Below are 27,513 nucleotides of genomic sequence, written 5' to 3'. Positions count from 1 at the left end.
TCTGTAAGATTGTAAATTCATTCTTTTCTATCATAAAACAAGGGATTTTATACTAGATCATCTTTAAGATTTTTTCTGGGTCTGCCAGCCTATAAGATAACAACCTATGAATGCAGCTGCAATTAGGCTGGGTTTGGGCTGATAAGAAAAAAAAAGTTTGGGCAGGAAATCTAACCTGCTTGTGCTTCCTCTCTAAGCCCATTCTGGTTTCATAACTCCATCAACCCTGTGACATACTCATACCCTCCCCTGTGAGAAAGCCTTAGCCACTGGGGGCCCTGAAGACAATCATTTCCTCCTTTTACCTTAAGTTGGCAACTAGTGAATAAGTTGACAACTGATTCTCTGAGTTCAGACTAGGGATTCCTGAGTCTCTTCTCCATCCCCCACCCTTCTCCATACTGGCCATAGTGCCATGAAGGGTGCCAACACCCTGCTTAGGCTGCTCCTGCTCGTGATCTTTCTCTGGGGTAAGTTAAGTTCAGAAAAACAGAATATGTGAGGGCAGAGACTAAGAGGGAAATGGGAGCCTGGAGACTGTAGGTTGGGGAGGTTTTTTGGGAACTGAGTCATGGAGGAGGAGTCATAGAGTTGGGGGTCAGAGAGGGAGTAGAAGATATGGACAACTTGATTGGGATTTAAGTTCCTAGGGAACAAGAAAAAAAGAAAATATCTAAGGAGACCGAGAGCTGAAAGAGCAGCAGGGAGTCAGAAACAGAGGAAGATGATACAGGAGACTTTTGGGTTAGGCATTAGAAATTTCAGTTCAAAATCCTTTTCGGAAGGGGAGACAGGAGGCAATAAGTGGGAAATCTGGGAAGAGGAAGGTGTGGGTACTTACCGTTGGATATTTGAAGTTGACTGGGATAGGATATGCTGGGGCAACAAGAGTTGATGGTTAATATGGGACAGAGTTGAGTAAGATGCTGCAGTTTTGAGAGACTAGGAAATCAAAGAACTAATGCAAGAGAGGAATGTGTGTTCAGGGGTGATATTAGGGAAAATGTAGGTTAGAAATCTTAATGGAAAATCCAGAAAATTAAATCTGGAGAGACAGAAGCCGAAATCTTTGTGGAAAAATGGACCTTTCAGAATGGGGAAGTGTGACAAGTAGTGGTCTGTCCTGGTCACTGATAGACAGTTCTACTTTGAGAGCCCGAAACCAAAAGCCACAGGGGAGAGGGAGAAAAAAAAAGAGAATTCCTTTCCTTTTCGACCCCTTCTTCACATCCTCCCCTCCATTATACAGATCCTCCTCACGTTCACCACCGCCTGGCTTTCAGCACATTCTCTGTTTCCTTTTGGTGAGCCATGAAACATTTAGGTCTTTATTGAGGCCTTGGACATCTCTTGGTTCTTAACTCTAAGCATCCCAGCCCTAAATCTGTCCCTGGAGCTATTGGTCAGAGGGAACTGAGAAGGGGCCAGGTGGGTGAGAGAGATAGAAAGGGAGATGTTTAGAGGTCCCACCAGGCCCTGATTCTCTGTTTCTTCTCTTGCAGCCCTGGCCTCAAGCTATAATCTGGATATCAGCCATCCCCAAAGCTTTTCCTTCCAAGATGCAGGGAATCATTTTGGATACCAGGTCTTGCAAGTTGGAAATAGGTAAGACCCTAGAAAAAGGATGTCAAACTCAACCCCACAGAGCAACAAATCTCCTGCATTATGGGGAATCAGCTTAAAATATAATTGGGGGGACAGTTAGATGGTACAATGGATAGAGTACCAGTCCCAGTCCTGAAGTTAGAAGAGCTTGAGTTCAAATTTGACTTCAGACACTTACCACTTCCTAGCTGTGTGACCCTGAACAAGTCACTTAACCCCAATTGCCTCTCAAAAAATAAAAACAAAAAATGTAATTGGGAAATGTTTAACAAAAGTAAATAAAAATACAATATAATCTAGATAATGTTAATTTGTGAATTTCTAAATCAATATGTTGGCCAGCCCAGGGATTCTTTTTTATTTAATTTTTGAGGGCATTGCCCTAGAAGGAGGCTGTGGTTCTTATCTCCGTATCTCTGTAGACATTGCTGGTGGAGGATGTGAAAGATAGCAGGAAGGACCCTGGCCTAGTAGTCCAGAGATTTAGTTATTATGACATTTACTATATGTGACAATTTGTTGTGGCTGATGAAGGATGGCCTTAGAGTCAGCAAGACCTGCATTCAAATCTTGTCTCTAATCATGAATGAGAACCTTAACCCCTCAATGCCCTCAAGCAATTCTCAAACCTGAATTGTAGGTAGAGGGCTTTCCACACCAGGAATTCCTTATACCAGTGGAATTACATTTCTGGATTAAATAAGAAAAACTGGATAACTATCCCTGACTTGACTCCTTCCTAGGAATCAAAGTTCACATAACACTAAATTGTAATTATTGTATGTACATATATATATATATATATATATATATATATATATATATATCAGATTGATTTCTGTCTTGGTGGGGTAGGAAAGGAGAAAAAAATTGAAATCAAAATCTTATAAAATGCCCAAAACTGTATCAGAGATATAATTCTGGAAATTGTAAAGAACCCAATCAAATATGAAGTGGGAAATTGGAAGGGATTCACCAGCACTGGGGGTGGGAAGTGATTCTGAGAACTGGAGACATCTCACATGGCTCCCAGTCTCCCCATCCTCATGAGAAACTCCACTAAGAATTCCAGTATTTGACAGAAAGCATTTCCCATCAGGATCGTTGTGGGAGCTCCCGGTGAGGGGAACAATACAGGGAACCTCTATCAATGTCAGCCATCCACAGGACACTGCCAGCCAATGGACCTTGGAGGTGAGAGCGGTGATATGTAACAGGGAGCCTAATCATGGTCAGGGAGCTTCTGCTGGCTGCTGAGTTACTTCTGGTTGATCTTCTTTCTTACCACAGATGCCAGTCTCACTTCCAAGTATCTAGGCATGACCTTGGCAACAGATCCCACAGATGGTCGCCTCATGGTAAGAGAAATCTAGGCTCCTTTGATGGGGAGAGAAGGAAAGCAAATAAGTGGTCAGGTCAAAGAATCAGATGGTTTGAGACTGACAGAGTCAGAAGAATGTCAATCAACCAAAAAAAGAATGATCTTGGAGCTGGAGTCAGGAGGACCTAAGTCCAAATATGACCTCAGACACTAAGTAGCTGTGTGACCCTGGGCAAGTCACTTAATCCCATTGCTTTAAAACAAACAAACAAACTTAACTTTATTGGAGATTATCAGGGCAAGGACAGAATTTAGAGAACATCTGGTCCAAATCCTTTCCTTTTCAGAGGAGGAAACAACCCAAAAGGGAGTGTGATTTGTTTGAGGTCACATAGAAATTATAAACATAGATAATATTCTGATAGGTGGAGAGAAGAGGGGAGACACTATATTCTCAAAATTATAGTAAAAAAGGAGGAATTAAAGAGAAGAGGGTGAAAGAAATATGGATAGGACATTAATAAAGAAAAAGCAGTCCACATAGTATAATAGGAAGAGCACTAAGTTAAAAATGGAGACTCAGTAGATGATCTCCAAGTTTCCTTTGAAGATTTCTTCTAACTCTGACTTTCTACATTTTTTTCCCCTGTTCCAAGGTCTCTTCTAACTGATATCTCATGTAGGTTCTCTATCTTGATATCTTCAGATACTGAAATTCTTGTTTCTTTGTTCTAAAACTCCTCATTCTATGTTCTAAAGTTCCTTTTAAAATTTTTATTCATTTTATTCTGAATTTAATGCTAAACAAAATGAACGTTTCCATATACATAATAGAACAAAAAGAGAAAAGGATTATACATGAAACTGAATTTTTATTGTGTATAGCTTGCTTTTGTTAAAGTATATATAATCAGTTTAGTACATAACTCAGTTATCCTCCTTGTCTGTGATTTCCTACTATTTTCCTACTGTTCTCTGAATTTTTTAAATGCTTCAATGACCTCCCTTCTTTCTCTTTTTGTTTTCTTTCTTTTCCCTTTAGCCTTCAATTTCTATCTTTTCAAGTCTCTTTCTAATTCTGATATTCTGTGCTCCACATTCTAAATTTCATGCTAGCTTTCAGATTCTCTACCATATACTTTAGTTTCTTCTAGTTTTTACATTTTCTATTATATCTTTATGTACCTTTAAAGTATGATATTCTTTGCTAGTTGTTCTAAAAATCTTTCTCTTTTGATAACAACAGATAGTGTTAAGCTAGCAGTTTTTAGAAAAGAGTCAAAACAATAGCAACATATGGATAAATAGCCGCTTGATAAGTAGGCTTCTAACCATCCTTCACCTTTGGTTTCCCACAGGCTTGTGACCCTGGACTGGCCAGGGAATGTGATCAAAACTATTATTTGAGTGGCCTTTGCTATATCTTCTCCCCAAATCTGGGCGGATTCACACATCGTGGTCGTCCTGGTTATCAGGGTAAGACCTAAGAAAAGAATTCTCACTTTGGGGAGTGACAAATCCACAAGTGAGAAATGAAATTTACTAAACTGGGTCATCCTAAGGCCCCACAATAGTTAAGCCAAAGGGAAAGGGAAAGAAATAATAATGGGATGAAATGATAGTGATCTCTCCTCCTGATCTCTTGTCTGACCCTTCTGCAGAATGTCTAAAAGCAAATGTAGATTTGGTGTTCTTATTCGATGGATCCCACAGCATAACTAATAAAGACTTTGAAAAAATCCTGGAATTCATGAAAGATGTGATGAAAAAACTGAGCAATTCCTCGTTTCATGTGAGAAGACTGGAGCTGGGTGATTGGGTCCTGGGGGAAGAAAGGGCTGGGAGAGAGGGGAATCCAAATATGGAATAAACAAGTCAGCTGAGTCCCTTCTCTCCATTTCTATCCAGTTTGCAGCTGTCCAATTCTCAACCGTCTCCCAGACCGAATTCTACTTCTCCGATTATATCAAGACAAGAAACCCTGATACTCTGCTAGCTAACATCAAACATATGCAAGAACTCACCAACACCTTTGGTGGCATCAAACATGTTGTGTGAGTTCTTTGGTCTTTGTGGCTACAAGGGCTGCTTGCACACACATTCTTTCACTTGCACATATATTCTCACCAACTCCAGAACCCATGGCAGACATATTTGTGTATGTGTGTGTGCGCATGTATGTAAGCATGGATATATATGTATACACACATATAAATTGATCTTTTTTTTTTTTTTTTTTTACATCTTAGTCATTTTCTGATATTCCCTTCCCAACCATCCTTAATAACAAAGGAAAAACAGGTCAAAGTGACCCATGCAGCACAATATCAATTCCTGCCTGCCTCCTTTGGTATCCATTGTTATGTAACCTCTGTAATTGATCTTGATCATTGCATTTATCCTGATCTCAGTTGGTGTCTCTTCCTTCCCCATCCAGTTCATCCCAATCTTTCTTTGTTTCTTAGGATCCTTCCTGCTCATCATCTTTTAAAATTTAATTTTTATTTTATCTACTCATCATTTTAATAGTGTAATAATATATTGCGTTGATAGGACATAATTTGTTCAATGGCTCCATTTAATTTCCAGTTTTTGCTCAATATCCCAAGAAGAGGATTGCTGGACATGAATCCAGACCTCAAGCTCTTTTCCTTATACCAGGATGCTTTTTAACCTCTACTCATGAGTATGACACAATGAGGCAGAAACATCACTTGAGAGAAAGCCCATTACTCTCTGTGCAGGGGAAGCAGGGGAGAAGGCCCTCACTTCACTGCATTTTTTTAAACAGAAAGGATGTGTTTAATGTGAATCGGGGTGCTCGACCTGATGCTGTGCGAGTCATGATCATCATCACAGATGGAGATGCGACTGACAATGGAGACATTGAGGAAGCCAAGCTCATCATCCGCTATGTGATTGGGGTATGGGCGCCCTAGGCTGCCAGCCTGGTAGCTCCAGCTCTTCCCCAGACCCCAGACACTTCCTTTTCTTGTACCTTCCTGGTGGGTTGTGGAGTCCAAGGTGGGGGGCTCAGTCAGAGAGCCTGCTGAGATGACCTCTTCACTCTCCCACAGATTGGGGGTGGAATCCAACACCCTAAAAAACTTGAAGACTTTGCCTCATCACCTACGAATGATTTTGTAAAGATTCTGGACACTTATGACAAGCTTAAGGGAGTGTTTGGTGACCTGGAGAAAAAGATTTATGATATTGAAGGTGAGTGGCAAGCTCTGGGATGATAATAATAATTAACATTTATATAATATCTGCAATGTGCCAGACACTGTGCTAAGAGCTTTATAAATAAAATATCACTTAAATGTCACAATAACCCTGGGAGGTAGGTGATAATATTATCCCCATTTTACAGATGAGGAAGATGAGGCAAACAGGGTTAAGTGACTTGCCCAGAGTCACCCAGCCAGGAAGTGTTTGAGGCTGGATTTGAACTCAGATTTTTCTGACTCTAGGCCTGGTAGTCTACTCACTATACTACATAGATGTGAAGATAAAAATAATCATGTTCTGATTTATTTGTGCTGAAAATTTGAAATTTTTTAATAGCAATTTTATCCAGTAGCAAAGCCAACCAACAAGTATTTGTCCTGCCCCATTTGAGTGGAATGTGAAAAAAAAACAAAAACAAGAAGCACTTAGTTCCTTCCTTTTAGAAGTTATAATCTTAAAAAAAAGTTTATAATCTAGTTGGAAAGATAATTAATAATAATATTAATAACAGCACAATTGTATAAAATTGTAACTTGCAAAGTACTTTGTTTACCATATTATTACTTCATTTCATAGATGAGGGAACTGAGACTCAGGGTGTCTTGTCCAGGGTCATACTAGATTAGCAAGTGTCAGAGCCTGCATTCCAATACAAGTCTTTTGATTTCAAGTCCATTGCTCTTTCCACTATTCACAAAGATGAAAAAAATAACACTTCTACATCTTTTTTTGTTGTTGTTGTATCTGGCTCTGTGACTCCACTTGAGGTTTTCTTAGCAAAGTTATTGGAGTAGTTTTCCATTTTCTCCTCCAACTCATTTGACAGGTGAGGAAACTGAGGCAAACAGGGGTAAGTGACTAGCCCAGGGTCACACAGCTAGGAAGTGTCTGAGGTTGAATTTGAACTCAGGAAGATGGGTCTTCTTGACCTTGATAGAAGCCTGGTGCTCCATCCACTACACCCCTTAGCTGTCCATAGCACTACATAATCGCCCAACATATTGAAGACAGCTTATGTGTCAATCACCCCCTTAACATATTGTATTCTGTTCACTTTGGCAACATATGCTAAAAACTGAACAAGACATTCCTGACATAGTCTGATGAGTGATACCGTCTTCCGACTATGTTTATTGTTGAGTTGTCTCATTCATGAATTAATCTTTGTGTCCTTATTTGTTTTTTTTTGGGGGGGGGGCAGAGATAGGGGAGGCATTTGTCATTTTCTTCTCTAGTTCATTTTTAAAAATGAGGAGAGAGAAACTGAGACTTGTCTGCCTAGGGTAACATAGCTAATACATGTCTACCCACAACGCATGTTAAAAATATGCTTCAGTGACTCTCCATTTTTTTTATGTGTGTTTTCAATCTTTTCCTTTTGATTTTCACTTTCTACAGTCTCGTCTGTTCTCTTTCGGATGGTCTGTGTTCCACTTTCTAAATTTCAGTCTAACTTTCACATTCTATATTATACACTCAATAGTTTTAAGGAGATTATTAATGAGTTATGGGGAAAAAACTATAAGCTCAGTTAATGATGAATCAGTTAAAAGAACAGGGAATGTTTAGCTTAAAGAAGTTAAACGAATGAAAGCTGATCCCTCATGTCTATATATCTCCAGTCCCTACCTCTCTTCTGAATATCAGACTTGGAACCTACAATTCCAGTAGAATGAAAGCTATCTTCAATATATGAAGGGTTACTATGTGGGAGAGTTATTTTACATTTAGAAAAATAACATACTATTAAATTTTTTCAATACAGAAAAAAATTATACTCAAAAAGTGCCTCTGCCCTACTCATATCCATCATCTTACTCAGTGGTTCTCCTGTTAGGCATATGCCCTAAGGAGGTCAAAGAAAGAAAGCCATACATAAAAAATATTCATAAGTAGCATTTTTGTGGGGAGTAAAGAATGTGAAATAAAGTGGATGTTCATTAATTGGAGAGTGGTTAAATAAATTGTGGGTCCAAGTGGAATATTACTACATCATAAAAAACAACTAATATGAAAAATTCAGAGGATCATGGGAACACATATCAACATAGTCAAATTATTTAGCAGAATCAAGAAGACACATTACATTCTGCTAAATACTGTGCTTTGGTGCACATTCAGTTTCCATAGTTCTTTCTCTGGATATGACTGGAACTTTTCATCACAAATCTATTGGAATTGCCTTGAATCATGTCATTGTTGAAAAGAGCCAAGTCCATCACAGTTGATCATCACATAATCTTATTGTTACTGTGGCGTATATTAATTTTTAACATATTATTTCATATGAGAGGAAAGAAAAATCAGGACAAAAGGTAAAAACCATGAAAAAGAAAAATAAACAAAACAAAAAGGGAAAAAGGTGGGAAACATGCTTCAATCCACATTCACTCTCCATAGTTCTCTCTCTAGATGTGGATAATATTTTCCATCTAAAGTTTACTGGAATTGCCTTGGATCATTGAATTACTGAGAAGTCTGTCATCAATTATCATCATAAACTCTTTCTGTTACTGTGTATAATATTTTCCTGGTTCTACTCAATTCAATCTGCATTAGTTCATATAAGGTTTTTCAGCCTTTTTAGTTATTGAGCAGCTTATTCTGTTTTTATTGAACAATAATATTCCATTACATTCATATACCATATCTTATTCGGTCATTTTCCAACGATGGGCATCCACTCATTTTCCAGTTCTTTGCCACCACAAAAAGAGCTGCTACAGACATTTTTGCACATGTGGGTCCTTTTCCCTCTTTTATGTTGAGTATAATTTCAAAATGCTTTCCAGAATGTTTGAACCAATTTGGTCCAAATTCTTATCAACAGTATGTTAGAATGACTGTCTTTTCTTACAAGCTATGGGAGTCTGGACAAATTATTTAACTTGTAGATACTTCAGTTTCCTCATCTGTAAATGGGGATAATAATGCATACCTTACCTAATTTTCAGTGTTGGTTTGAAGAAAGAGTTATGCTGACTATAAAGCATTGTAGAAATGTAAGATATTATTCTTTTGGCAAAGCACGGCCACAGGAGGGTGTATATTTTTGAGTATAATTTGTCCTTAGATGGATGTTCAAAAACAATGTGATACTAAGGTACATGTTGTAAGAACAGTGAGAGCTCAGTCTGGCCAGAACAAAGGATTCATTCATTCATGCAAAAACCATTTATCAAATGATTACTGTATGCAAAGCACTGTGATAGGCCCTAGGAGAGATACAAAGTTTAGATAAAACATAGTCCCTGCTCCATGGAACTCACAGACTAGAAGGAAGACTGGAAAAAAAAAAAAAAGACAGAGACAAATATAATACAAAACAGCACATGTTAAGGCAAGACCAAAGTATTAAATGTAAGATACAAGGGGAAAACCAGGAGAGCCTGGGAGCCTGGCCCCTGTGAGCCCTTCTGGCATGCTTAGCTGAACAATAATAAGGGGAGTGTCAAATGATGACAGGCCTTGCATTTCAGCCTGAGAAGTTAGAATTTTACTCAGTATAAAACAGGGAACCACAAAGACTGATAAACAGAGAAGTGAGAACCCCCCATCACTGTACAAAGATTAAACTGAGTGAAGGATAGATTAAAGGGGATAGAAAGTAATAATGGTAAGTTAACATTTATATAGTGCCTACTTTGTGCCGGGCACTGTGCCAAGCACTTTCCAGTGATTATCTCATCTGATCCTCCCAACAACCCTGGAAGGTAGATGCTACCATTATCCTGAGGCAAACAGGAGTTCAGAGATTTGTCTGGGGTCCCGCAGCTGGTGCCTGAGCTAGATTTGAATTCAGGCCCAGGCCCTGAGTACGGATTAAATAGTACTACTATTAGAAAAGCTCCTGTGAAAGTCCAGGTGAGTGTTAGGAAGGTCCTTATACTGGGACAGTGGCAGTTGAAACAAAAAGAAGAGGATGCATGTTAGAGATGCCAAAGATACTTAATACTTACTCATTGTGTGCCCTAGGCAACTGCCTAAACAAAACCAAAAATAGATGTGAAAGCTAAGAAAGGAAGAGTCCAAGATTTCACCAAGCTTTTGAATATGAGAAGTTGTTGAATAGTGGTTCCCTAGACAGAAACTCTAAGTTTAAAAGATAGAATTAGATCTGGAGGAAAGGTAGCAAGCTCACTCAGTTGGGACATATTGAGTTCAGAACATCATTTGTAGTTTAGAACATTATGGGAAGGATTTGTACTGGAATTGTAGGTTCAGGTCTGGTATTCAGAAGAGAGGTTGGGGCTGGAGATATATAGACATGAGGGATCAGAGGTGGTCCTTGAAGCTGTTGGAGTGCCTAGGTTAGTTAAGAGAAAAGAAGGGCAAAGACAGATTCTTAGGAAACATTCAACTTAAGGGTACCACAGTGAAGGAGAAAAAGGAAGGAATAGTTAAAGAGGTAGGAGAAGAACCAAGAGAGCGGTTTTTCTCTGAAGCCAAAAGAGGAAAGAGTACACAATGGGAGGAAATAGACTCTGTGCCAAGTCACAGAGCTGGTAAGGATCTGAGGTGGGGTATGAACCCAGAGTTCCTTGATTTCACCCAAGAGACCTACATAGTTAGAATCATGTCTTCAATCCTCTTGGCCAAGTTTTTGATCAAGAGAAGGGGATGATGATGATTATTTTGTTATTGTGTCTTCTGTATTCTTATTAGACACAAAGAAGAGCTAGATTGCTAGCTTCTTGTAGGGGCTTATAGTTTTTGTCTTTTTATCTCTCTTGGAACCAAGCACAAGTCCTTCATTTAACAGGCAACTTATCCATCCATCTATCCATCCGTCTGTCTGTCTGTCTGTCTCTATCATCTGTCTGTCTGTCTGATTTTTTTTTAAATGAATGAATGATCATCAGAGGGATCATGGGACAGAATATCATAAACATTCAGTTGATCAACAAATATCTATTAATTTCTTGCTATTGCCTGGCGCTACAAGTGTTGAGATTGCAAAGATAGAATGAAACAATTTCTGCTCTCAAAGAGACAAAATATGCATATATACTTAGAGTATACAAAGTAAATACATTATAAATTCTTCTTTTAAGGATGGGGTGTGGCAGTAGCAGCTGAGGGCAACAGGAAAGGACTCATGTCTGGGGTAGAGCTTGATTTTTGAAGGAAACAAGAGTTTTTAAGAAGAGTGCATTCCAGGCACAAGGGACAGAGGGTATGAAGACACAAAGGTGTATGTATTGTGTTGTGTTGTGTTGTGTGTGTGTATGTGACTGGACCATGGAAGTTGAATAGAGTATAAATAAGACTAGAAGAGTAGAGAATGACCAGATTGTGAAGGATTTTAAAATTCTAAACAGAAGAGTTTACATTTGATCCTAAAAAGAACAGGAAAGATAGAGTGGGTGCCTGATACTGGCAGACTTTAAGAAAATTAGTTTGGTAGCTTGGGAGAAGAGTTTGGAGAGCAGAGTCACATGAGGCACACAGGCAATTGGGAGGCTATAGAAATAAATAATCCAAGAGATAGATGTTGAGAGGCTTGCTTGTACTAGGGTAGCAATCCTGGGAATCAAGAAAAAGGAATGTTGCAGAGGGATGAGGTTTGACAACAAATTGGATACATAGGGTAAGGGTAAGTGAGAGTGAGGATGACACCAAGGTGGTAGGGTATGGAACACAAGTAACTGAGTAAGAATAATCCCTATTTCTCATCCCTTTGAGAGATAGGGATGTTCAGAAGAAAGGCAGACTTTGGAAAAAAACATAATGCGTTCTGTTTTGTAAATATTGAATTTGAGATGCCTATGGAACATCCATTTTTTTAATAATAGCTTATTATTTTTTCAAAATACATGCAAAGATAGTTTTCAACATTCACCCTTGCAAAACCTTGTGTTCTATATTTTTCTCCTTTCCTCCCTATCTTCCCCTTCCCCTAGATAGGAAGTAATCCAATATAAGTTAAACTTGTGCAATTCTTCTAAACATATTTCCACAATTATCATACTGCACTAGAAAAATCTGATCAAAAAGGAAAAAAAATGAGAGGAATAAAACCATCAAGCACACAACAAAAAAAAGGTGAAAATACTATGTTGTGATCCACATTCAGTCTCCACAATCCTCTCTGTGTGCAAATGGCTCTCTCCATCACAAGTCCATTGGAATTGACCTGAATTACCTCATTGTTGAAAATAACCTAGTCTTAGTTGATCATCACATAATCTTGTTGTTGCTGTGTATAATGTAGCATGTCCATTTTGAAATGTCCAATAGACAGTGAAAGATGCTCAGAAAAAAAACTAGGATTGAAAATACAGATCTGGGAGTCATCTGCATAGAGATGATAATTAAACTCATAGAAAGCAATGAGTCACCAAACAAGAGAGTGAGCATAGAGAGTGTATATTATCAGTCAACAAATACATATTAAGAATCTACTATGTGCTGGACACTGCTAAACATTGGAGATACAAAGAAAGGAAAAAACCAGAAGAGGTCATATTCTAATTATCTGACAAGTTTTCTATATCAGCAAGTCTTTGTTTAATTAGATTTTTGTTAGTTTTTGTTGTTGTTGTTGTTGTTGTTGTTTGGTCAGAGATGGTTCAATCCAGTAATGAGAGGTAGGAAGTAACTAAAATCTAAAAAGAATAGATATTAATAAAAATTAATTTTTGAAAAACAAAATGAAGGGACTGAATTAGATTTAGTGGTTCTCAATCTATATGTTATTATAAGGGTTCCATTTCATTAAATCAGAATAATAAATTAAACATACTTTCTATAAATCTGAATAAACCTATTTCATATAAGTATTATTTTTTCAAATATATGTAGCTGTTATGATCCATAAAATATGAATTCATTTAAAAGGCTATTGAATTCATGGTGACTTTTCTTCATTGTTTATTTGAAACATTCAGATGGTATAATGGATTGAATGCTAGATCTGAGTCAGGAAATCCAAGTTCAAATCCACCTTTATATATTTATTAGCTGTGTGATCTTTGACAAATCACTTAGCCTCTATCGTCTCAAAGTAATCTGTAAAATGGGGATAATAATAGCACCTATCTCACAATATTATTGTGAGGATAAAATGAGCTAATGTTACAAACCTTAAAATACTAATCAAAAAGCATTTATTAAGTGCCTATTATATATCAGTTACTGAAGATACAAAGAAGAAATCCATTCTACAGGTCTGAGTTAGACCTCCAGCAGCATTGGCAGGTGGCTCCTATAAGACAACAAAAGGGGAAAGAGTCTCAAAAGATATTCAAGTAACTCACAGTCAAATGAGGGGAAAACATGCAAACAATTATGTACAAATGAGACATGTACCGGATAAATTAGAGAGAATCAATAGAGAGAAAGCACTGAATTAAGGGGGATTGCAGAAAGTTTCTGTAGAAGATAGGAATTGAGCTGGCAATTGAAGAAGCCAGGAGATGTGAATGAGGAGGGAGAGCATTCTAGACATGAGGAGCTGCCAATGGAGATTCAGTATCTTGTTTAGGATTAGCCAGAGCATCAATGTACTAAATGTTAGCTATCATCATTATTAATATTTTTCAATTAATGATCACAAAAAATACAACTACTGCTATCTGGGGGAGTGGATCTCAAATTTTATTATATTAAAAATAATTCTTATTCTCAAAAGTTAGGAACTTTTGACCTAGATAATCTCTGAGATCCATAGCAGTTAAAAGCTTTGCTAAAAGTGAGAGTCAAAATTTGACTCCATGTCATCTGACTCAAGATCTAGTATTCTTTCCACTGTACCACTTACCCTCTATGACTCTCCTCAGGCACTAGTAAACAAAATAACATTTCTTTCGAGATGGAGCTGTCTTCCAGTGGGATCAGTGCTGACTTTATTAAGGTAGGTTTGAGGGCTGAAGAAAGATACTAGGGAAACTCTGGAGTTTGTGGAGTAAGGGGGATGACTTAGTCTGACTTGTACTTTAGGGAAATCACCTTAGCGTCTATGTAGAGGATGAACATTGGAATGGGGAGGTCCCATAGAGTGGTCTGTAAGGTTGTTTCTGAGGAGGGGCACAAAAATAGCTGACCTGCCCCTAGTACCTTTCCTTTTGCAGGGCGAAAGCGTGGTGGGAGCTGCTGGGGCTCTGGATTGGGCCGGGGGGTTTATAGACCTGAAGCAAGATATGAAGGATGAAACCTTCGTGGGTAACCAACCTAGGAACCAGGAGGCAAAAAATGGGTACTTAGGTAAGGTTGTCTTGTTACCCTTCCCTCTAATTCCCTGGTTAAAAGACAAGGGAAAACCCTTGGCCCTCTATCTGGTCCTATAGGCTTTTGTTTCCAAACCAAGTGTTCGGTTCCTTCCACAGGCTATACAGTGACCTGGCTACTCTCCAAGGGAAATAGGAAACTCTTGGCAGCTGGTGCTCCTCGATATCAGCATGTAGGTCAGGTGCTACTCTTCCAAGAACCAGACAGGAGGTCTGGAGGAAAGTGGATCGAAGTTCAGAAGTTGGAAGGGACCCAGGTGAGCAGAGTGTGTGGCCACAGGTGAAGTTCAGAGTGGGTGATGAAGAGAGCAAACCTGAGACTGAAGTTGAACAAGATGGGAACCTGGGCATCCGCCAGACCCTAGTGAAATGGAAAGAGTTCTAGGGTTGGAAGCAGAAACCTAGGTTGACTTGGCTGTTACTAACAATTTTTGTACTCGAAGCAAGTGGCACAAAATTTGCACAGGAAAAGAAACATGAAATTAGTCTTCCTCTCACTCCCTGTGGTTGTGGGAAGCCAATGAGACCATTTTCTGGAAGGTTACTTTGTAAGAGAACAAGAACTTACCTGTCCTGTGTCCTAGGGAATAAGGGTAGGGAGGACAACTCCAGGTGGTAACTTCCTATTTTAACTAGTTATTTATGAAATTTAGGTGCTAAACTTAGTTAATTCACTACTGTTGATGGACTGAAAGTGCAATTTTACTGTTAAACTTCAGTGCCCTGGTACAAAGTACTGAATTGTCCTGTCCAACTAGTTATAGCTTAGTGGATTGACATCCTACCTCTGATACTTACTGTATGGCCTTGAGTAAATTACTTAACTCTCTGAGACTCAGTCTCTTTACCTGTAAAATGGAAATAAATAATACTCTAGTACTTATTTCAGTGGGATGTTCTAAGAATAAATGAAATTATGTATGTGAAATTTTTTATAAACTTTATAAACTTTTAAACGCTACCTGTTGCCATTATCTGAGTTCTGACATTTACTTAGCTATATAATCTTGGATACGTTTCTTAATCTGTTTCCTTTTCTGCATTATTTTTTATGCTATTCAGCTTCACAAATTAGTGAAAAGTATTCTGTAAACTAAAGTGCTACACAAATGTGTATGATCCTTATTAAATCACCTCCTCTTTCTTTCTCTTTCTATAGGTTGGCTCTTACTTTGGTGGGGTGTTATGTGGGATTGATGTGGACCAAAATGGGGAGATGGAGCTGCTATTGGTTGGAGCTCCCTTGTTCTATGGGGAGAGGAGAGGAGGTCGTGTTTTTGTTTACCATAGGAAAGAGGTAGGAAGCAATAGCATTTTGTGTCTATGTATGTATATGTGTGTATATGTGTGGGGATAGGGAGTGGGATGGGGGCTACAAAATAAAAATGGAAAAAGGAAAAAAAGGAGAGCCTGTTCCTTTTAAGGATTAAATCTTGCCTCCTGCATGATCTCCCCAGCCTAAGTTAACATTGTTTTTCTCTGCCCTTCTACTGTCCTTTATAATTATTGATCATTCTGTTCTATGCTTAAGCATGGGGTCTACTAGAAGGGAACAGAATACAAGCTCTAATATAGCAGATCAAAAGAGTGTTCCCCCTTCCCTCTCCCTGCCCCCCTCTTAGTACCCTTATTTCATTGGTTTATTTTGCAATTTAACTTTTTTAAAAGTATAAATCCAAGGGTAGAATGCAAAAGAGAAAGAACACCGAACTGGAATTCAGGAGGCTTGAGTTTTATTCTAAACCCTACCACCAAATCAGTAATTGGCTTTTTGACAAAAGATTTATTCTCTGGGCTTCAGTTTCCTTATCTTGAACATGATTCAGTCAACTGAAGTCCCTTCCAGATCTAATATGCTTTCTAGTTCAAAGATTCCAGAAGTTAGACATTTGCTATATTTCTTTTGTAATCTCAGTATCTGATAATAGTTTCTTGTACATGGTATGTTCTCAATATACATTTTTGGAGGTGATAAATGAGTGAATGTGTGATCCTTTTTCCTTGTCCTAGATGACATTCCAGATGATGACGGAGCTTCATGGGGAAATTGGACATCCCTTGGGTCGTTTTGGAGCAGCCATCTCTGCTCTGACTGATATTAATGGGGATGATTTGACAGATGTGGCTGTGGGAGCCCCACTGGAGAAGTTGGGAGCCATTTACATCTACAATGGGAAACTTGATGGACTCAGTTCCCAGCCTAGTCAGGTGAGGAGTTTCTAAGGACTGGAGTCCAAGAACCTAATCTTCATCCTTTATCCATAGCCTATCTTTTCCTAGTTGTTTTACATCAGAACTACCAACTCACTGAGGTCTCTCTTTTTTGTCCTAGCGCATAGAGGGCATCCAGGTATCCCCAGGACTTCAGTACTTTGGGAGATCTATCCATGGTGTCATGGACCTTGGAGGAGATGGATTGGTAGATGTGCTGGTAGGGACTCAGGGCCAAGTGATTATGCTGAGGTGAGATGATATGGAAACCTTTGAATTCTATCTAGAAAATCTGGGGATTTTAGATATGGGAAGACTGATGCCTAGAAATGATTGTTGGAGGAATGGCTGAAGAAAAAGGGATGACAGCTCCCCACTCTAAAGAAAAGCATCTTAGCTTGGGTTACCCCTATATACTTTTTAACAAATGGAAGCTAGAATAAGGGTCTACAGAGGATCTACAGAGAAAAAACTGAAGTTTAGAAGGGATTAGGGGTAGATGGTTCTGGGAAGGAAAAAAGGCCACAGTTGAATGAATATTATTCAGAGCCCCATCTTCCTGTTGTGAATTCTCATTTGAATTTACTTCTTCTTTTGACCTCTTCTCACCCAGCTCTCGTCCAGTCTTAGACATCTTCTCTTCACTGAACTTCTCTCCAGTGGAAATCCCAGTGCAAGAAGTGGAGTGTTCCTATCAGGGCAGTGCAAAAAGATCTGGGGTCAACATCACTGTATGTTTTGGGGTCAAGAACCTCACACCCAAATTTCTAGGTCAGTGCTATTTAGTCACCTTTCCTCCACAAGACAATTTTCTCCATCTACCATCTAGTCCCATTTAATTACATTGTCTCATAGATTTAGAAATAGAAAGAAGCTTAAAAATCATCCATGCTGGGGTTCCTAACCAAGGGTTCATGAACTTTTTTGGGTTTTTTTTTTATGTATGTATGTATTTATTTATTTATTTTGCTGAGGCAGTTGGGGTTAAGTGACTTGCCCAGAGTCACACAGCTAGGAAGTGTTAAGTGTTTGAGGTCACATTTGAACTCAAGTCCTCCTGACTTCGGGGCTGGTGCTCTAGCCACTGCGTCATCTAGCTGCCTATGCTTTTTTTTTTTAATTTTAATAACTATATTCTAAGATAGTTTCCCTTATAATACTGTGTGTTTTAATTTATGCATTTAAAAACACTATTCTCGGAAAAGATCCATAGGCTTCACCAGACTGCCAAAGGAGGCACAAAAAAAGATTAAGAACCCCTAGCCCAGACTAATCTCTTTCTTTTGTAGATGAGGAAAATGAGGCACATAAAAGCTAAGAGACTTCTTCAAACTCATACATTTGTTGCTTGTGGCAGAGCCAGTATTGCAATCCTAACTTCTCTACTAGAAATCTATTGTTCCTTCCATTATACCATTTTCCTGTTCAGGTCTTCTTCATCCTAACATTCCAAACCTTTTTACTCTGTCCAGGGCCCCTAGTAGCTAATATCACCTATATCCTACAACTGGATGGACACCGGATCAAAAGTCGGGGCTTTTTCCCTGGAGGAAAACAGAAGACTGGAGGGAACGTGATTGTCACCCCAACGGGATCCTGCACCCAACACTGGTTTAATTTTCCTGTGAGGAAATTAAGGGGTTTGGTTCTGAGTAGGCAAAATATAGCAATTAATGTAATCCTTAAGAGTGGCTGGCTTGGGGCAGCAGCAGCTCAACAGATAATTATAATATTGATATACTTTTCCCCTGTAGGTATGCATTGAGGATTACATCTCCCCCATCAATGTCTCTCTGAGCTATTCTCTTCTTGAGGATAAATACAATGTAAGAGGGAGTTGCAAGGATGGGGTATTAGGTGGGAGTGGAAAGTCAATGCTATGTAATTTTAGAATTCCCAATTTATTGTTGAAAGCCACTTTAAGAATCTAGAATGTCAGAGCTGGAAGGGACCTCGGGAACCTAGAATGTCGGAGCTGGAAGGGACCTCGGGAGCCTAGAATGATCTTAGGAACTCTCTAGTCAAATCTCTCATGTTCAAAATGGTAAAACTGAGGCTTAGAGATAAAGTTATGTGGTAAAGGGCACTTGTTTGTAGAGCTAGAATTCAAACACCATCTCTATCACAAGATGAGTCTTGGATGGGTGTTCAGAATGAAATGGAAGCAAGAGATACTTCTGGAGGTAGATTAACCAATTAAGAGAAAGCTGCTAGTGTTAAAAACAAAACAAAACAAAACAAAACAAAAACCTCTGGGGTCCGGGAGCAAAGATATCAGGGAAAACTTCCCCTGTGGGCTTAATCCAATCAACAAGTATTCTGGTGTCCTCAAAGGGTCTCATTGCCCAGAAGGTGGCATCCTCCTCCATTTATTTTCAATTCACAAGCATTTATTTTTCTCTTGTTCTTTCCTTTCCTCCAATTGAAAAAAAGAGAAAAAAAACCTCTTAATACTATGTATAGTCAAGAAAAATCCACATTGTCCATGTCCAAAAATGCTTGTCTTGTTTTCCCTCCCCAGCCCATAATCTCTCTTACTGGGAGATGAGTAGCAATTTCACCTGCTCCTTTTAAAGGCCACAGCTGACCGGGGATAGAAGAACCTTGATTCTTCAGGAGGGGGAGAGCTGAGTCTGGGAAAGGGGCAAACACTATAGCCCAATATTAGTCACCTTTCTCTGAAAATTCCCATCTGAATGATTTCTTCCCTCTCCCCGTCCCTTCTCTTGGTTTCCTCCAGGGCTCTTCTGGAAAGAACATACAGCCTACGATGAGACCTGTCCCACACTCAGAGTCCAAGGAGGTAAGAGGGACAGGATGGGAGATGGAGAGAGGAGAGGGGTTAGGGGTGGGTGAAAGGAACCCCGCCTTGGTGCTTCTCTCTCCAGATTCCTTTTGAGAAGAACTGTGGAGATGACATGCAGTGTGAGGCTGATCTGAAGCTGAAATTTCATTCCAATGGGTTTGTATGTCCAAAGTTCGACCCTTTGCCCCCTGGATCTCAGCACTGATCCTGAACTTGACCTTTCCCTAAACTAAGTCCACTTCCTTGATCCGGGTTAGAACAGTGCCTAACAATAAGTACTCAATGATCATTCAACAGTTATCAGATATTATTAAATAATTATCAAGTAATCAATAAGATTGATTGGGGGCTCTGGGCCCTGTTCCTTGACCTCTCCCTCAGATCTTCTGAGTTGCAGCTGGCCCCCTCATCCAGCCTCTCTGTCGTTTTGGAGCTGAGTAATGTTGGGGAAGATGCCTACCGGGTTCACCTGAGTTTGACCCTTCCTCAGGGTCTCTCCTTCAGAAAAGTGTCCATGCTCCAGGTAAAGAAAAAGGCAGACTCTTGGGCAAGTAGACTGAAAATGCAAACAGGGACAAGGAAGGAGTTTTTAAACTCTTAAAATCCTGGATAAAAGGGAGTAAGGGGCCATTTGTGATACATATAATGTCAGGGCTAAGTAAGACATTAGAGGTCATCTGGACCAATGGCTGGATCTCACAAAAAGGGCAATGGATCCCCAGACTGCAAAGTGACTTGCCCAGAACCTTTTAGTGGGTTGGAACTTGAGGTGCAAGATGGCATAGAGAAAAGCCTGGCTGAATTTGGAGTCAAAGGGACCAGATTTGAATCCCGGCTCTTCCATTTCCTACCTGTGTGACTATGAGGAAGTGATTTGACCCCTCTGGGTCTCAGTTTCCTCATGTGTGAAACAAAAACATGAAACGAGATGTCCTCTAAGTTCCTTCCAACTCTGACATTTGATGTATCATACACTATAATTCTCAGCCAGGGCTCTTCCCAGAAGTCTAACTATCCTAGTTTGAAGAACATTCCTAACCTATTTGAAACTGATGTTTGGGAGGATAATTCTGCCCTTTGGGACCCAACTGGCACCCCTAAATGGCTTCATTGTCACCTCAGAGTCGGGTCCCTGTGAGCTGTGAGGAAGGAAGCCTGGAGACTGCACTATCTTCTTGGGTTCTGTCCTGCAATGTGAGCTCCCCAATCTTGAAAGGAGGAAGTACGGTGAGATTCTCTCAGAACATATAGGTCTGGGATGAGAAGCAGGGGGAGAAGTAGGGACCATTTCCTAAGGTCCGGGAAAGGGGAGGATACATGATCTGGGAAAAAGATTGTAAGATGGAATGGAAGGGGGGAGGTTAAAGTGGAGCATAGGAGGAGTGTCTGTAGCCCAGAAAGGAAGGAGGGAGAGGGATGGTATGATGGATGTTTGAGTTCTCCTCCCGGTGACTTCCTGACTCCAGGTATACATCCAGATGATGTTTGACACCTTGTTGAACAGCTCCTGGGGGGACTTCCTGGAAATGAAAGCAAACGTGAGCAGGTGAATGAAATCTAAGCACCCTTCCTTGTCTTCTGCTATTCTCCAGGCCTCCAGAATTGTCTCTCCTTTCCCCTCTCACTTCCCACATTGCCTTCTATGCAGTTCCTCACAGATAATGTGCATCTGTATTGTCTGTCGCCAGGCTGTAGTGCTCAATCTGCCCTCCTTGCTTCCCTGGCTCCCTTTAAAACTCAGATCAAATCCCACCATCTTCAGGAGTCCCCTTCCATTTTCATTGTATCTGTCTGAGATGTACCTTGTTGTTTTTCATGCCATCTCCCCTCTTAGGATGTAAGCTCTCAAAGGGATGTTTTTGCCCGTGCTTGCATTTGCTTGTCTCTGCCTGGCACATCTGCCTGATAAATGCTTGTTGAATGACCAACTGATCTATGTCTGCAGTGACAATGAGGCCTCCATACTACTGAAGAACAACCTGGATACCAAGAGGATCCCCATCCTGTTCCCTATCAAAGTGATGATTGAAGAGTATGTTTTCCTCAGTCCCTCCCACCAAGCTCCCAGGCATTCTACCCTGTTGTCCCTCCCTGTGAGCTTCCCTCTGAATGCCTGCTCTTCCTAACTTCCCAGGTGGGATCTACCCCTGATCCCAACCCCAGGACTGACCAATTTGATTCAAACTATTGCTCTCACCTCTTAACAGATCTTCCTGCTTTAAGATTTTCTCTATACTTTCCAATCCATCTTTCATACCCCCTCCCAAAAGATCTGGCCCTTCTTTTAAAAAAATGGCTCTATCATCTACCAAATAGATAAAGGTCAAACTCCTTGTCTGACATTTAAGATACTCCATTAATGTCTAGGTTCTTGAAGAAGAATAGTTTACATTTCTAGGATACTATATGGTTTAAAAGCTTTTTTCCCCTCATAGCTACTTTGTAAGGGAGTACAATTATTATTAAATCCATTAATTATATGTAAATTCCATGGCTCAGGAAGATGAAGAAATATGCCTACACTTCTAGTTGGAACCAGGCTATGAACCTAGACTGAATGATTCTAACTATAGATCCTTTCCCACTATACCACATGTTTTTCAGCTAAGCTTTGAAAATGATGTGGTAAATTATCCCAACATTTATTTTGAAAACAAAAAGCCTCAATTTTTAAAAAAGGCATTTATGGGATCCTAATATAAAAAAAGAAAATTATGTGGTGTTCTACAATCTACATCAGATTACTTGCCATTTTGGGGAGAAGGGAAGGGAGGGAGGGTAAAAGTTAGAATTCAAAATACAAAATTATGTGGTAGGCAACAGGGAGACATGGAACATTCTATGTCCACTCTTAATTAAAATATTGACATTAGACTTAGATGGAATCTTAGAACCTAGAATTCTAGAGCTAGGTGGAACCTTTGAACATGAAATATAAAATGTCAGAGCTAGAATGTACTCTAAAACTTTCTGGAATGTAAAATGCCGGTGCTATAATGGATATAGAACCACAAAGCTAGAGTTATGAGGGATCTGAAGTATAAGCGCTGGGAGGTGACTGAGAGACTCACCAGGGCAGTGATATCAAACTCAAAAAGAAATTGTACCACTGATCTATACATAAGGTCCCTGTGGACTACATATTGACTTAGTTTTAAAATGTAACTGTGTTTTGTTGTATTTTTATTCATTTGGTTTAATATTTCCTGAGTACATTTTAATCTGGTTCAGGCTGTACTGAAGTGTTGTAGACTAAATATGTGATACCTCTGTTCCAGGGGCCTTATTATATCTTCATTGGTATTGTACTTTTGGTTATATTAATCCTTTTCTCATTGCCATCAAGGGTCCTTGTCTCAAATCTCTGGAAGAGGGAGGAGTGGGAATCATAGGAACATAGATTTAGGACTGGAAAGTACTTTAGGGATCCTTCTTATAATACAGGTTGGAAAACTGAGGCCCAGAGAGGGGAAGGACTTGCTCTAGATCATATAGGAAGGAAGGGGCAGAGCCAGCATGAAACTCCAGGTTCTCTTGCTCTAGAATCTGCTTCCTTTGTACTGCCTCATGTTCTTGCTCTCCTATGAATTGGTGAGGATGTGCAAGTGTATCTGATTACTAGATTTTATTTTGTGCAATCTAAGGATTAGATTTTTTTTTTAAAGGAGGCATGTTACACTATTGGCTTATGTTAAACCACAAGTTTAATGTTGTTAACTAAAACGTTGATATACTTTTCATATTTGTAACAGACACGAGTCCAGTGCCTGGCATGTAATAAATAGTTAGTAAATGCTTATTGATTGATCTCCAAGTCATGTTTTCCATATCCTTTACTAGTTCAATTAATTTTTTAAACCTATATTTAAGACTTTGCATTTATTCTGTTTTGGAAGGCAGCCATTGAGCTAAAGATGAGCAAAGTTTTTCTCACAAAGCATCTGTTAGCTCTGTAGGTATAGTACCCAATGTTCCCTTTTCTAGCTGTCCATATTCACCATTTCCATTTTCTCTTTCTTCACAGACAGGAAAACTCCACTCTGTACCTCAATTTCACCTCCAAAGGTCCTAAGATCCGCAAGGTGCAGCATGTTTATAAGGTAGGAATCATAGACTCTTAAGTTTAAAATCCTAAAATCTTAGAACTGAAAGAGACTTTAGGGGTCATTTAGTCCAATTGCTTACTTAGAACTAGGATTCACACCATAGCAACCTTGGCCAATCATCATCAGGCCTTCATTGGGGATGCTTGAACGTACCCAAGGTTAGACTCTGGCTTCCTTGGACAGCTCTAATGGTTAGTGAGCTTCTTAAAATAAGCCAAAAATGTGTCTCCTGTAACTTCCTTCCCACTGGTCTAAGATCTGGTTCTAGGTCTAAGCAAAATGAATCTCATCACTGTTCCTCATGATTAGCTCTTCAGGTACTTTTAGAGAGCCACCATGATCCTTCTGCTGCCACATTCCCAGTTACTTCAACCAGTTGCGTGGTTTGGTTTATGAGATGCTTTTCAGATCTTCCTCTGGACTCCTCCAATTTGTTATAATGCAGTGCCAGAAATCTGAGCTGGTCATACTTCACTCCATCTGTGGTCTGACAAACTCAAAGTAGCACAATAGAAACACCCAGATACTATAGTTTCATTGCTGCAAACCAAGGTAGTATTAGTTTTTTTTAGGATTCCCATCATGGTGTTGACTCCTGTGAAATTTGTGGTCAGCTATACCAGTGTTTAGCACAGTGCAGTGGACATGAGGGTTTGTTGTTAGTCATTTTTTAGTCATGTTCAACTTTTTGTGACCCCATTTGGGATTTTCTTGGCAAAGTCACTGGAGTGGTTTGCCATTTCCTTCTCCGGTTTATCTGATAAATGAGGAACTGAGGCAAACAGGGTGAAATGGTTTGCCAAGAGTCACATAGTTAGTAGGTGTCTGAAGCTGGATTTGAACTCAGGAAAATGAATCTTCCTGACTTCAGACTTAGCACTTTATCCACCAAGCTGCCCTCTGGCACTTAATAAGTCTTTAATAAATGCTTCTTGATTGATTCTCTATTCTTTACTTGTGTAATTGATTTTTAAACCAAATGTTTCTTTGCATAGTTAGGCAGCTCTGGAAGTGGAATATGGTATATAATGTTAGGTGTAGTTGATGTGTGGATTAGTTTTGCTGAATTTCTTTTTTTTTTCTTTCCTTTTTTTGTTACAAAGGATGGATCCCTGGGAAGAGGAGGAGAGAGGAATATATTTGGAAATTTAGGGGATATGTAAGCTAAAGATAGCAATAATTTTTTAAAATGTTGGTCAAAATAGAGTTGAAGGCAGTAAAGAATTTGCATCAAGTTAATGCAGAAGGGTAAGGAATGAATTATCTGAGTAGAGGGAACAGGAGTAGAACTTGGGAGTTCAATGCACAAGGTGTGAGAGCTCCTGGGGAGCCATTGACCTGGAGCACATGGCTACATTTAGTTTCTTCTCTGTTTCCAGGTGAAGACTCAGGAATATAAAGATGCCCCACCTACTATGGACCTCTTTGTCGTTGTTCCAAAAAGCCAGATAAAAGAATTGTCTACCAAGAACTGGACTGTTCAAACAGTTAGTATCAGAGGGAGCAATGGAAAAACCTGGACACCTGCGTCTAAGGAAGGATGGGAACTTCTGGGCCTGAGCTAGGAGATGGGAATGCTGAGGTGTGAGCTTAGGAGGTAGAGATATCTAGATCTGATGGGGAAAAAGGAGGCCAGAATTTGAGTAGCAACTTCAGGCCTTCAAATGCTCCTATTTACCAGGAACCACATCATGTTCTAGGCTTAATGAATCTGGTCAGGCACAGGAAACTGGGAGAGGCTTCAAGATGCTTGGGTCTGAGCTGGGTGCTCAAGATCTCTAAGTCTGAAAAGGCAGTGTGAGTGTGGTGGGGGTGCCTGGATTTGAGCTGGGGAGGCCTGAGTAAACTGCAATGGATAGATTAAGGATAGGGAATCAGAATATGCCAGGATCTGATGGGGGAGGGAGGGACAAGAGTCAGCTGATTTGTATTCAGAGTAACTTGGTGCAATACCTTTTCCATGCTTTGAGGTAATGGAGAATCCTCCCTTTCTTGCCATATCCTGTATCATGTCTCTAGGAACCCCCTGTACCCTGCCATCTTGAGGACCCAGAGAAGTTGCCTCACTTCACTCAGGTAAGCATTTTAGGTTAGGGAAGCATAAGGAACAAAGACAGCCTAAGCAGACTCATTTATCAAATCTATCTCCAACTTTAGCAGGGGATCTTGGTATAAAACTGACTTAATTCCTTTCTCCCTTTTACCCAAGGCTCATGTCTCAAAGGTTGTCTTCAGGTGTGTAGTTAATTTCAGGGAAGTGACCTTGGTTCTAGTAAGCGGGATGGTGGAAATCACTGAAGAGATCCAGGTAGGTAGCCTGTGGGGTACACCTGAATGATGGGGGTGAGGTGGGCCTGTGGGGTAGGGCCTGGGGTTAAGACCTCCACGAAATTCTTCCTCTCTTAGGTCTCTTCCATGTACAGCCTAAGCAGCAACATCTCTGTGATCTTCAACTCCAGCAAATACTATCACCTCTATGGCAAGGAGTCTGCCCAGTCCCAGGTATTATGCAGCATTCAGGAATCCTCCTTTTTCCTTGATCCTAGAAACTCTTCCTAGAAGGTAGAAAAACCTTCTCTTCAAAATCCCTCTCTTCTCCCTTAGGTTGTTACAAAGGTGGACATTGTATATGAGAAGAATTCTCTCTACCTCTACGTGCTTAGTGGAATTGGTGGCTTGCTCCTCTTGCTGTTGATTTTTGGAGTACTCTACAAGGTGAGCAGCGTTCGGACTGAGATCCTTCGGGCTGGGGTCACTAAGGACTTTCCTCAGGGAAAGGGAGCTGAGAGGAGTCCATCCACTCTGTGGACTAAGAGGCCAAAAAACACAGTGGAACTAAGGCTGGATGGTGATGGGGTGGGGGCATGTCTGCCACTGGCTTGCTGAGCAGTTTTGGATGGATCATTTTTCTCTGGGTCTCCCTCGTACAAAGCAGGGGATTGAAGTAGATGAGCCCTAAATTGTCTTTCTTCTTTGCTGGTCTAAAATTGTGGAAATTCCCATGATTAGGAGAGCCATCTCTGGGATTTCGATTTCAGTTTAGAGTAGGAAAGGAACTTAGAGATAATCCAAGTTCCTAAATCTAAAGCTCCCTATTTTTACAGAAAAGGAAAAAGTACCCTTGAGATTAAATTCGCGCTCACATTCAGTATATCCACACTCACACTAGGCTTGCATTTGAATCCATGTACTTCAATTTCAGCACACCTTCCACTGTCCCATGTTTCTTTACCTCCTATGTTAACTGGGTGAGTAAAGGAACTGGCCATGGTCCTTAAGCCTTGATGAGTTTAGCTTCTTGGAGGGGTCCCAATTGATTGTGCTCCCAGGGAGTTCACCTTTCACTACTTTACTGATCAAGGAAGCCTACTTCAGGCAGTATTCCCCTTGGCCTTCCCAGCCCCTCCACCATCTTGGCTTCTTGACTACATTATTCCCATAAGGGTAATGGGAAGAGAGACTTGGGCCTGGCTCTGACAGGAGTCCCCTCGTTTTGCATAAGCCCATCTGCTTCTTTAACTTTAATATCATCATCTGTGAAATGATGCAATAATGATCACACCACCTACTTCACAGGACTTCTGTGAAGAAAAGACTTTAAACTCCTTATATTGTTTGTTTGTTTTGCTTTTTTCCCCTGAGGCAATTGGGGTTAAGTGATTTGCTAGGAAGTGTTAAGTGTCTGAGTCACATTTGAACTCAGGTCCTCCTGACTGCAGGGCTGGTGCTCTATCCACTGTGTCACTTAGCTGCTCTCTTCTTGTATTGTTGTCATTTCTGTTGAACCTGATCTTTTCATGATTCCATTTGGGTTTTGTTTATTTGCTTTTTGTTGTTGTTGTTGTTGTTGTTTTTGGCAGAGATGCTGAAGTGGTTTGCCATTTCCTTTTCCAGCTCATTTGACAGGTTAGGAAACTGAGGCAAATGAGGTTAAGTGATTTGCCCAGGGTTACATAGCTAGGAAGGGTATGAAGCTAGATTTTAACTCATGAGGATGTCTTCCTG

The 27,513-nt window shown here is 40.0% G+C and overlaps 1 protein-coding gene across 2 annotated transcripts in view; it reads left to right on the top strand.

Moving 5' to 3' along the window:
- Positions 1–221: 221 nt before the first annotated feature.
- The window catches only part of ITGAL (integrin subunit alpha L), a 30,033-nt gene continuing 2,741 nt past the window's right edge, over positions 222–27,513 (top strand). Inside the window, exons 1-30 of one of the 2 annotated variants that reach the window (XM_012542862.3) lie at positions 223–470; positions 1,503–1,605; positions 2,705–2,799; positions 2,896–2,963; positions 4,285–4,402; positions 4,588–4,718; positions 4,835–4,980; positions 5,718–5,850; positions 6,004–6,145; positions 13,939–14,012; positions 14,230–14,362; positions 14,485–14,642; positions 15,545–15,682; positions 16,396–16,593; positions 16,718–16,848; positions 17,210–17,367; positions 18,069–18,220; positions 18,351–18,422; positions 19,337–19,399; positions 19,485–19,558; positions 19,784–19,925; positions 20,525–20,629; positions 20,869–20,948; positions 21,348–21,434; positions 23,427–23,502; positions 24,888–24,995; positions 25,528–25,584; positions 25,718–25,816; positions 25,915–26,010; positions 26,113–26,223. In XM_012542862.3, coding sequence (XP_012398316.1) covers positions 416–470; positions 1,503–1,605; positions 2,705–2,799; positions 2,896–2,963; positions 4,285–4,402; positions 4,588–4,718; positions 4,835–4,980; positions 5,718–5,850; positions 6,004–6,145; positions 13,939–14,012; positions 14,230–14,362; positions 14,485–14,642; positions 15,545–15,682; positions 16,396–16,593; positions 16,718–16,848; positions 17,210–17,367; positions 18,069–18,220; positions 18,351–18,422; positions 19,337–19,399; positions 19,485–19,558; positions 19,784–19,925; positions 20,525–20,629; positions 20,869–20,948; positions 21,348–21,434; positions 23,427–23,502; positions 24,888–24,995; positions 25,528–25,584; positions 25,718–25,816; positions 25,915–26,010; positions 26,113–26,223 — 3,303 coding nt within the window. In that variant the 5' untranslated portion in view covers positions 223–415. Of the gene's footprint in view, positions 471–1,502; positions 1,606–2,704; positions 2,800–2,895; positions 2,964–4,284; positions 4,403–4,587; positions 4,719–4,834; positions 4,981–5,717; positions 5,851–6,003; positions 6,146–13,938; positions 14,013–14,212; positions 14,363–14,484; positions 14,643–15,544; positions 15,683–16,395; positions 16,594–16,717; positions 16,849–17,209; positions 17,368–18,068; positions 18,221–18,350; positions 18,423–19,336; positions 19,400–19,484; positions 19,559–19,783; positions 19,926–20,524; positions 20,630–20,868; positions 20,949–21,347; positions 21,435–23,426; positions 23,503–24,887; positions 24,996–25,527; positions 25,585–25,717; positions 25,817–25,914; positions 26,011–26,112; positions 26,224–27,513 lie in introns of both variants that reach the window. The other variant, XM_031940108.1, reaches the window with a different exon arrangement.

The sequence above is a fragment of the Sarcophilus harrisii genome, chromosome 1, assembly GCF_902635505.1.
Source record: "Sarcophilus harrisii chromosome 1, mSarHar1.11, whole genome shotgun sequence".
Classification (NCBI taxonomy): Eukaryota; Metazoa; Chordata; class Mammalia; order Dasyuromorphia; family Dasyuridae; genus Sarcophilus; species Sarcophilus harrisii.
This window is presented reverse-complemented; position numbering and strand designations above follow the sequence as displayed.